Source organism: Lolium perenne, chromosome 1 (assembly GCF_019359855.2).
Source record: "Lolium perenne isolate Kyuss_39 chromosome 1, Kyuss_2.0, whole genome shotgun sequence".
NCBI classification, from domain to species: Eukaryota; Viridiplantae; Streptophyta; class Magnoliopsida; order Poales; family Poaceae; genus Lolium; species Lolium perenne.
This window is the reverse complement of record NC_067244.2, coordinates 143,204,198-143,215,117: the sequence shown is the minus strand read 5'-3', so window position 1 is coordinate 143,215,117 and position 10,920 is coordinate 143,204,198. Positions and strand designations below refer to the sequence as shown.

The 10,920-nt window shown below is 42.5% G+C and overlaps 1 protein-coding gene across 1 annotated transcript; it reads left to right on the top strand.

Annotated features, from left to right (window-relative positions):
• Positions 1–847: 847 nt before the first annotated feature.
• LOC127306526 (uncharacterized) lies at positions 848–6,047 on the top strand. The gene is made up of 10 exons (XM_051337179.2): positions 848–1,563; positions 1,682–1,813; positions 1,906–2,033; positions 3,929–4,198; positions 4,280–4,410; positions 4,877–4,994; positions 5,094–5,186; positions 5,264–5,341; positions 5,415–5,507; positions 5,714–6,047. Exons 1-9 carry the CDS (start codon positions 1,044–1,046, stop codon positions 5,502–5,504), a joined length of 1,560 nt encoding a protein of 519 aa, XP_051193139.1. The 5' UTR covers positions 848–1,043; the 3' UTR covers positions 5,505–5,507; positions 5,714–6,047.
• The last annotated feature ends 4,873 nt before the right edge of the window (positions 6,048–10,920 follow it).

Here is a 10,920-nt window from a genome sequence, read left to right as displayed (position 1 = left end):
TCAGCGTGTGTTTGCTTCTGTCTTAGCATTTTTTTTCCATTTTGAGGCTCGTGGTTGTATCATGTGCTTGCTATAGTAATATAGTAGGGCGAAAAACTATTTCGAGGAAATTGACATTTGCATGTTTGTGGGATGGAAAAAGTGGAGTAGCGCACCTGCGCTCTGCGCACGTGTATCGTTGCCGTCCATGCTACCTCAAGATTAGAGAATTCGAAACTGCATGCAGCGTCGCTGCTTTGGTACCACCCCTACTGCTGATTACCTAGTAGGCATAGGCACTATAGTATAGTGGTTGACTCGTTTTGGAATTGTCTTGTAGCACCTCTATCACATGTCTTGGATATTCGATTTATTCCCTTGTCCGCATTAGTATTATGTTTGTTGATTAATCCCCTCTTGAGTCTAGGGCTCTCTCTGGCGTTACATAGTGGCTTTATGCGACTGATTTGATTTATCTTACAAACTGGGCTGCCACTAATGTTCCTCAGTCAACAAAATAAATAAAATTACTAAATGAGAAGTTTACAGAGAAAAAAATAAAAAGTTTACAGGGAGAAAAGAGAGAGGCGCTGCAAGGGATCAGCAAATAAAATAACTACTGTACTACATGTGAGTCCCCCATGCAATGTCTCCACTCACCTTTTCTTCCCTCCTTTTTGTCTTTACTTCTTTGTATCTATGTGCGTATAGTAGAATACCATGCAAAGGGATCAGCAATCATGCACAACACTGTAGCTAGCGTGCGCACCTGCGCTAAAAAACCAGCCTCTTGTGGGATACATCATTGACTATGTCCGGATTCTTTTTTATAATTTTTTGATATTCATAAATGTGATCTTTTTTTTTAACAAGAAGATCAATGGAGCCGAGTAGCCAAAGATCTCCCTAAACAGGCAGGTATATAAAGAAGCAGTCCTAGCCGTCGGTGAGCGGTGGCGATGGCCGACGGCTGCTGGTCCTCCAACTCCTCCCTCAAGTCTTCGTCCGGTAACCCTAGTCTCCACCCCGTTTCCATGGAGTTGTGAACGCCGCTGAGAGTCAGGATGAGATCGGCGGCTGGAGATGATCCCGATTCAGGTAGGCACGAGGACTCTGGCGTTGCCGATCGGGGAGGAGTCGAGGGAAAGTTTGACTCGTTGCAGAAGCTGGCAGGGAAGGAGACTGGGCCTACAGAGGAGGCGGAGTCAGTCGGAGATTCACAAGGCAAACGGCGGAGGGTGGAGGGTTGTGTGGGGAAGGAGAGAGCGCCGGAGGGCGGTGAAAGTATGCTGACGGCGGAAGAGGTTGCCTTGGAGGGCATCACTGTGGGGAAGGAGAGGGCGGCGGATGGCGGTGAAAGGATGCTGAACGCAGAGGAAGTCGCCTTGGAGGGTATCAGTGTGGGGAAAGAGAGGGCGGCGGAGGGCGGTGAAAGGGTGCTGACCGCCGAGGAAGCCGCCTTAGCTGACCGGCCGCTCCCTCCCCGGGAGATTCCCTACCCCAAATCTGGCGATTACAATGAAGTGGTGGCTTGGATGCATGCGACCGATGCGCTGCATAGCAACGCCAATATCGGAGATGATGGTGAGAACCTCCTGTTCTACTACTTACCAGCTCCCTAGTCTCTACCTTTTGATCCTCGATTGAATGAATTACACACGGATGATGATTTCCAATGACACATGTTTTCTCCTTTCTTAAGATTCTCTTGTGACCCTTCGGAGAACGAAGGTCAGTAACACTAAATCCGTGGCATCTGCTGTGAGCTGGGATGCTAGAGACATGATCCTGGACGTGGCCCGCTCCGTTGTGACTGTATCAGCCACTGAACCTGGTAAATTTGAGCAAACAACACTTTGTGTGATTCTTCATTCCGACTAATTTCTCCTAGCTAGCCGCTAATAGTACCCGTCTCCTTGTTTGCAGATGGAAACACTGAAGATTCCACTGGCATCATCATTGAGTATGATGACGTTGGTAAGTGCGCTAAGATACTGTGTTCTTCCTGTATCATGTGCACCAAGGAGGGCAAGCTGCGGCACCCAAATCAAAAGGTAACAAATCACGCCTTTTCGATCATTCTCTCCTGTTGTAAACCAAAAAATCATCGAGTGTTTAGCTGCCATTGTGATAGGCTCGGGCACCAACAGGTTTTGGCATCGCCTTACCTTTTAACAATGCCTCCTACGCGAAAGATGGCATAGTCACATTGGATTAGTGACCAGGGTTCTTTGACTTCTTTCTAGATTTTGAACCCTATCATTGGGCAAATATTATAGGCAGAAAGACTCTTTCATTTTCGAGAACTAAAACATCATAATTAGAAAATAATAATATAGAAGATCAAAATTGTCTATGGGAAAGAAGAAAATCGTCATCCTGGAAATAGCAGTTTGTACCATGTTTCAGATGTATAGTACTCCCTCTGATCGTATTTAATCGATGCAACCTATAGGCTACTGCTTTGCACAGCTCGCGTCAATCTAATCGGATAAGGGGGAGTGCATTGCAAATGCATTGGTTCAGATTTCTGGTCCTTCAGATCCCAGGATGCTCACTCAACTGTCAACATAGATAAAAGTTATGGTTTTATATACACTTTTTTCGAGTAGTTAATTTTATTGCACTGAAATTCAAATATAGACGTTTGAAATTTTAATGGAAATTAGTTTTGCTCTTTTACACTTTACTCACTTCTACAGAAATGTTTCTCCAAACGCCTCTTGGCCATTAACTAATTTCATGAGCAATAGCTCCCTTTTTTGTGCGAAAAGCTCCCCATAGCAGTACCCAGAAAGCTTCACCACACTTGGATCCAACAACCTTCACAAAAATGTTTCACCGACTGCATCATAAGGTAGTACAGAAGTTATATATTCAGAAATTTCCATGGGATGAACCATCGATAACATGAGATCAGTGTATGCACAAAGTTAAGATAAATACATAAATTTGAAGCCTCAGGATTTACTTTGTGATAATCAGAAACAGTGTTCACTTTGTTTTCTGATTTGTGAGCTCAATGAATCATAAGCTGGCATGTGGACAAAATATTATGAACTGATTGCTGGAAATTCTCCCAATTAACTGGCACAACAGGATCAGTTAATGAATGACGTGAATCTGTCTTTCATAATGTTTGAAAGACACGTATCGAGACCCATGCCTAGCCTCTCAACAAATCTCTAAATAAGACAAACTTCTATTACAAAATCTATGACACCAAGCGGCAACCATATTAGCTCCAGGTTCCTTTATAAGCATAGTATAGAATCTCCACCTAAATGGCGTACTTGCATTTCCATAGACACAGAACGTGATAGCTGATATTCGATAACAGAGTACATTACTGTATCCAAACAAGTCCCTTTCTATAATTTCTTAGGCTATGCAGTGCTAGTAAGCACTATTGCATTTCTACTTCATTGATTTAAGTTTGTTTTGGCTGTGTATTTCTGGAGGCACACTCACAAATATACCAATGAAGTAGAAATGAACAACTTTAAATCAATATAGTAAGCACTATTTAAGCACTATAACAGAGCACTATTTCTATTGCATTTCTACTATATTGATTTAAAGTTGTTCACGGTTATTTATCCACCCAATCTGGAGGCACACTCACAAATATACCAGTTTCTTATATGTGTGTTTTTCCTAGAAGTGATATGTTGAAAATGATCGAAACATGTAGTGTCAAAGTATTATCATGTACTTACCATTTGATAATATAGTTCTAACATGTATGCCCTGCGGTTGAAGTCTGAGTTTTTTTTTCATGTTTTTGTCATTTGAAGGTCATATTTTGAATTACATTTTTTAATTATAGACAGATTATGATAAATCGTAATAGTAGAACATCCAAATCTAAGCCATGTAACTGTATGAAGTTGAGTTTAATGGTAAACAATGATACTGTGGCTTATCTAATGAAAACTTCTCCTTTTAGGTATCAGTTCAGCTGTCAAAGGATACCTTTGTGGAGGCACGTGTGATATTCTTCAATGCACACTATGGAATTTCTCTTTTGGTTGTCACTACAGGATTTCCTCTGGTGGCAGCTTCTTTGGGTTCTAGACCATGTTATGGACAGGATGTGTCTGTTTTGTATAGAAATGATAATTATGCCCTGGTTGTCAGACAGGGGTTGATCCAATGTTTTGAGAATCCATTTCTCGAGAGGAACCATTACATGTTTCCGAGCTGTTCTAGTCATTTGGTAAAAAACATATTTCAACAATTTGTATTTCTGTATTCTCGTTTCATCATCATGTTCATCTCGGTTCTTTTTCTTATGCAGACTTGCATAGGTGGTCCAGTAATTAACAACAATGGCGAGGTCATCGGCCTGATTGTCAAGTACATCCCACAAGCAGCCATTCTATCGACATCTATAGTGACAAAATGTATTCATATGTGGAATCAATTTGGGTATGTTTCTATATTTCATTGGTTTTAATAAAATCTTATTAAGAAAATAATAAACTTGGTAAGCAATCTTCGAGAGTTGCTTGGTGCTAGTATGTCGATTCGTCTGTGGAACTGGGTGCAGAGGTAGGAGGAGATGTTTACACCATGGATGAAAGAATCATCTCCTTAGGTTTTGGTTGGGCTTATCCCATCAAGGGCATGGAGGCTCTTAATCCTGCTTTTTTTTTTCTTTTTTTATTGCTTTTTCGGAATTACATGGTAGAAAAATATTGGTCTGATAACATTTCAGCATGTACTGTGTAAAAAGCTGAATGGATGAACATTTAGAGGGTTTAATGTGCCGTTAATGGATCAAACTGGTAGTAACACAATCTTGAAAAAGAAACTTGTGGTAAATTTAAGTTTGATAATTTAAAAATGTTTGGACCTATAGTTTTTGGATAGATACTAAGAAAACTTGTTGCAGACGCATCACACATCCTATTCATCACCTTGAGTTGAAAAGTGTGCGAGTGCTGGATATGGTTCACCGAGATGAGCTTTGGGCCAGCCACAATATCAGGAGTGGTTTTATTGTAGATCAGGTATCTTTTTCCTTGTAACTGTGAAACTTTTAACCATATTTTTGCTATTTCTCGGAAACATAAATACAAAATAGAATATTAACTATTTAATCTCCTTAGGTTTGTCCTTACTCTATTGCTGAGAAGATTGGCCTTCGGAGAGGAGATGTGATTGAATTGATTGACTTGGATTATCGTTCTACTGTAGTTGAGGTGCGGCACTCTTTACCATTGTAGACAAGTTAGTTTAGTTCTACTTATATCTAATATGGTCGAATTTGGTGTTCTAGCTTGAAGAGTTCCTTCTCAGTCTTTGTTGGGACTTCATGGAGAAGAAACTTGATTCAGCCTCCACCATAGATATCAAGGTATATGAACAAAACAATAAATAGCTTCAATATTTGATAAAAATAGCCAAATGCTTTGCTTTATTTTCTGCAGATACGAGTCCATGATATTCGTGCCAAAACAAGTGTGTGCACTATTTTGCCTATGGAAGTCAGTGATGCTGCAGTTCGCTCATATTATTAAGTGGTTAGTTGCCCATAATAAGTTGCTTACCTGGGATAGTTTAGAATTTTAGATAAGAAATGTCTTGCTCTTTCTATTAAAATAAATGAATCTATCCGGTTATGATGTGTATGAATTTACTCTCTGTTTATATAGCTGTCTGATGTGCAGCAACCAGAAAAGGTTTATCATAAGATTGCCTCTCTCACTTGGGTTTGTGTGTACTGCAGCCTCACTGAAGTCTATGATCAAGTCCCCTAAAAAAGAAGTCTACGATCAAGTGGATGGAGAATCTTGTCACGACAGACTAGATAGGTCCATCTATGGTTACCAGCTTTGTGGCTCCATGCTAGTCTCATTGTAGATATTACCTCACCGTATTAGGACCGCTCTGCCGCAATATGCCTTTTAGGTATATCACTTGATGCTAACTTGGACGACTCTTTGTTGATGAGTGCTTCGCACTGTGAAGTACTGTGTTAAGGTTGAAAATCTTGTTTATTATTTGTGTACTTCAGTCTAAGATTTGAGTATGCATCCAACGATGCTCATTGCCAGTGGTAGAGAAATATTTCTTTGCTCCTTTTTGTTCAAAGGAAGGGGAAAAGAATTATTATATGTATTCCAGTTGATGCAGTAGAGAGAATAATTTGCGATGCTATAGTTCAGTTATAGAGACTAGCAAATATACAACTTATAGTTCATGGAAGCCAGACTAGTATAAATAAACAAGGTAAGAAGTACATGGAAACATATGCACACAATCTTTTTAGAATGTGTAATATCGCTTATAGTTCTTGGAAGTTGGAAGCCTGGACTAGTTCAAAAAATTAGCCGATTCAGCGATTAATTGCCCAATTAATCGCTACTTGGTGGGTCACCGATTAGCCGATTAACTAATTTATTGGCTGATTAACTGGTTAATTACCGATTTGCTTATTAATAACTATAATTGTCAACCGACTGAGTCAACACGGATAAGCGATTTTCTCAACATTGACTATATACGCACCTTGCCATGCTGTTTTGTACTATGTCTTTTCTTCTTCCAGTTTGTTACTTGTCTGTGTTGAGTTAGACATGAGCCAACTGTCATGAATAGGTCACCAATATGCTACGGGAACGAAAGAATCACATTTTTCACATTGCCCTTGATCATCGTGAGGAGGTCATGTGGTGACAATGATGCATGTGGAGTGGAATAAGAACACGAGATTTTTCCATTTACGGGGCAGCTAGAGGAAACGGCGAAACAAGATCAGCCGGCTCCGCAAGTTTGATGGTGAAATGACGGAGGATCCAGTAATGATGGCTAGCGCTACTAATGAATTTTACCGTGATTTATACAGGTATGAGGGGATCGAGGACATGGAGGTAGTGCTTGATACTGTCCCTGTATGTCAGGAGGGAGATGAATGAGGACTTAATCTCAGCAAGTTTGAGATGCCCTTTTTCAGATGTTCCCGACAAAGGCGTCGGGTCCAGATGGATTACCTTCACATTTTTTCCAACGCCATTGAAATTTATGTTGGGAGGAGATTACAAATATTGTGTTAAGGGTTCTGCGAGATGATGATGATCCTGCAGCTTTTAATAAGACATATGTGGTCCTGATTCCGAAGGTTGCTAACCCGAAGGAACTTGGCCAATTTCGGCCTATCAGTCTTTCCAATGTTATATATAAAATCGCATCCAAGGTTCTTGCTAATAGATTAAAGCAGTGTGATTTTCTCGGATGAGCAGTCAGCTTTTGTGCAGGGGAGGTTCATTACGGATAATATCAAGTTTGCATTTTATGAAGAGGAACAAGGCAGTGAAACTTAGGTTGTGTGCACTCAAACTTGATATACGAAAGGCATATGATCGAGTGGAATGAGAGTACCTACGAGCAATCATGATAAAGCTAGGTTTCCACTCGAGACCCTTGTTGTGAGGATGGTGACTACGGTTTAATTCTCAGTTTTATTCAATGGAGAGAGGCTGGAAGAGTTCAAGCCCTCTCGTGGCATTCGTCAAGGGTATCCAATCTCGCCGTATTTGTTTTTGTTGGCAGTAGGGGGCCTATTATGCCTGTTAAAATCCAGAAATGAATCATTGAACTTACAAGGTTTAAAGGTGGCTCCTACTGGCCCGACAGTGAATCACCTGCTCTTCGCAGATGATAGCTTGCTGTTTATTAAGGCAAACGGGGAGAGTGTTCGGGACGCTAGGGACACGTAGGATGCATATTGTCAGCCTCACGGCAGCATGTAAACTTGGACAAATCGTCTATCTTTTTTAGCAGCCGGTGTCCAAAAGGTATCAAAGATGAGCTAAAGCTTATTCTAAATGTTTAGAATGAATGTCAAAATGAGAAGTACTTGGGTATGCCCTCTCAGGTTGGTCGCTCGACAAATGGTGCTTTCAAGTTTCCGAAAGACCGTATATGGAAGATCCAAGGGAGGGGCGCGTTTGGTAGCCTAGGCGCCCCTTGGCTCGCATCGGCCCAGCATTTTTTCGGGCCGTTTGGTTCCCTGGGTCACTCGCGTTCTTGCATAGCACGGATTTTAAAGCATCCCTGGGACAGGCCCCGGAGAAACACAGTTTCTCCAGGGTCAGGCCTGGCGAGACGAAAATCGACAACGCCGTTCGCGTGGGAGCTCCGCCTCGTCATTGCGGGAGAAGCCGAAATCCCAGCGGCGTTGCGTGGCAAAGGTAGGGGTAACCTCCCTCTTTGGTTACCTTCTCCATTAGCCCCCTCCCAAAATTTCCCTTCCCCCAATTTTGCACCGGTGGCGGCGGCGACCGAGATCTGGCAGCGCGCATCTCCCTTCGGTCTCCGGCGCCGGACCAGGGTCCTCTTCTCCAGCCGCAGCGGAGCCTGCGCACATCTGCGGTGGCTATCGGCTGTGTCCATCGTCCGACATGTCGGAGGTAAGGGGAAACTCCTCTGATGTACTGTAGTGTTCGATTCATGTTCGTAGAACTGGTTGGGTTTGATGGGCGCGTTCGTAATGCATAGATCTTGTTTGAGTAGACCGACCAGCTCCAGCTTGTGCATCACGCGCAACACTCATCATTTGCGTACAAGCCTGGATCCTGATGGTGCACAAGAGAGCAGTTAGGCATGCTGCTTATCCTCGTGTGACTTATGGACCTATGTTACAACGAGATCAGGAGAGGATTGCCAACCTAAACAACATCTACAACTGCAACGACGTAGAGGCCATCCAGATGCTACAGATGAGAAGAGCCCCTTTCTATGCACTTGTGAAAACATTCAGGGAAAGAGGATTGCTGACAGTTAGCATCCATGCCTCTGTCGAAGAACAAGTCGCAATGTTTTTTCATGTCGTCGGTTATAACCAGAGGTTCAGAGTCATTCATAACACATTCAGGCAATCCACAGAGACTATCTCTCGGTCTTTCCAGCAGGTGTTATACGCAATTGGGGAGCACGGGCGAGGGAGAGGATTGGGGAGGAGTCGGGCTAGGCGACGGGTGGCGGCTAGGGTTTCCTCGCTGGGATCCTCCTTTTATACCGGCACGGTAAAAAAACGTACGGCCAGGATTCTCTGAAGGTAAAATCTAAGGCCAGTCAAATCTGATTTAGATGGGTGCACCATGGGGTTGCCTCTATTATACCTTTAGATTAACATGGGACGCCCGCTTCTGCCGATTTACTTTCTTCAGATTAAGCGGCGCCGTTTGCCCCTTGTACCTGTCAAATTAACTAGTGCATAGAAAAGTACAAACTGCACTAGTAGTACATCTATACTTGTATTATGTTGGAGTTTTTTTTTTAGGGACTGTCATCCGGCTAGCTTTATTGATTATTAAAGATATGTTTGCAAGACCTGAAAAAATCAAACTAGGAGGATCATCGCCCCAATTACATGAAGAATTTGAATTAACACTAAACTTTGCCAGATCATGAGCTACAATGTTTGCATCCCTAGAACAGAATTCAAAAACTATCTTATCAAAAGTATTATGTTGGAGTTGGTGTTTGATCGTTGTTATTAGAAGCATCACGTTCATCCAATCTAATATCTCGGTCCGCGGATTTTTCAAGACAAATTATCAAGTGGATAGAAAATTGCATTGGGAAGATGAAAACCAACATCTCTCTCATTTTTAATTCTTTCACCTCCAATAAGCTAAACACATGTAAAAAATGAAGATAACATATGCTGAATATTATTGGGTTTGATTTCAGTGTGACGAGAGAAGCAATTTTTGCTGTATTAAAGTGTGTGATGAGAGAAGCAATTTTTGTTGTATTAAAGTGCATTGGCAAAATAGGAATACAATTTTTTATGGACAAAGTTTAAGGCTAAACGTCCACTTATTTGAAGACGAAGGGAGTACGTCTGATATACTTTTATGACTTGTGTGTGTGACTAAGGTATGCGAGAAATCTCCCACGATCGCCCACAATCTCCCACGATCAGGAGAGTAAAAAATGTACTTCCTCCAATTCATATTACTTGGCTACGCCATGTTGTAGGCTCGATGACGACGACATGGACACCGCTCGAGCGCGCCGCTACGAAGAGGAGGCGCGGGGGAGGCGAGGAGGAAGCGCTGGCCTTGTGCCCGTGGGTGGCGACGACGGCGGTTAAATACAACGCGGGGAAGTGGTCGAAACTGCCGGGAGGAGGCGCGGGCAAGGCAGATCTATGACGCGGCGGCGAGCTAGAGCAGGGCCGACAGCGGAATCGACCGGCGCCGGCGCGGGTGGGGGAATGGATGGCGCAGGTGTGAAATTTCCAGCTGTTGTATATTCGCGCGCGTCCAAACAGATGCCGTGCGCTGCAGCCAACGCGTCACATATGGCACCCGAATAGTGCAAAAAGCCGCTTTTTTTCAGGGATTTTCTTTAAAGATAAGATTAGTTATTCTTCGTCTACGAATATCCAAATTTTTACACCTAATACTCCATAGATAGTTCAAATTGGATAGCAGCAATAATCAATTTTAGCGCGAATTGTTTGGAGGGGAAGTCTACCCTTTTTGATGCATTCGGCACGTGCAATTTCTTTTCCTCCGAGACGACCGCTATTTTTACTTTGACTCCCTTTATATCGGCTTTTTTAGTTAATTCCATGGCTTTTTTCATTGCCTTTCGGAATGAAACTCTATTTTTTAATTGGAAAGCTATATATTCTGCAAGAATGTTAGGCTCTCTATAAGCGCACCAAAAATTTTGCAGAGCCAATTTCATCTCCGCACGCTCTGTATACTAACAATTTTTATAGCCCGTGAAGTCCGCCTTGGTTGGAGACCCGCAGCAGTACTATTTCGGGAAAGATGCGGGATGTGGGTCGCTTCGCTAAAACACAAATTTTAGTGTGAGGGTGCTGTGGGAAACTGACCTCGCTATATCCTATATCGAGGTTGACTTCATTGTAGCATAAATAAGCTTCAGGATGAATACATTCTACTCCATCCGTCA

Excerpts from the sequence above, each read along its gene's own strand:
- LOC127306526 (XM_051337179.2), top strand. The coding sequence starts at position 1,044 with ATGAGATCGGCGGCTGGAGATGATCCCGATTCAGGTAGGCACGAGGAC. Across the intron at positions 1,814-1,905 it reads TGTATCAGCCACTGAACCTG|ATGGAAACACTGAAGATTCC; the intron begins GTAAATTTGAGC and ends CCTTGTTTGCAG. Across the intron at positions 2,034-3,928 it reads TGCGGCACCCAAATCAAAAG|GTATCAGTTCAGCTGTCAAA; the intron begins GTAACAAATCAC and ends TTCTCCTTTTAG.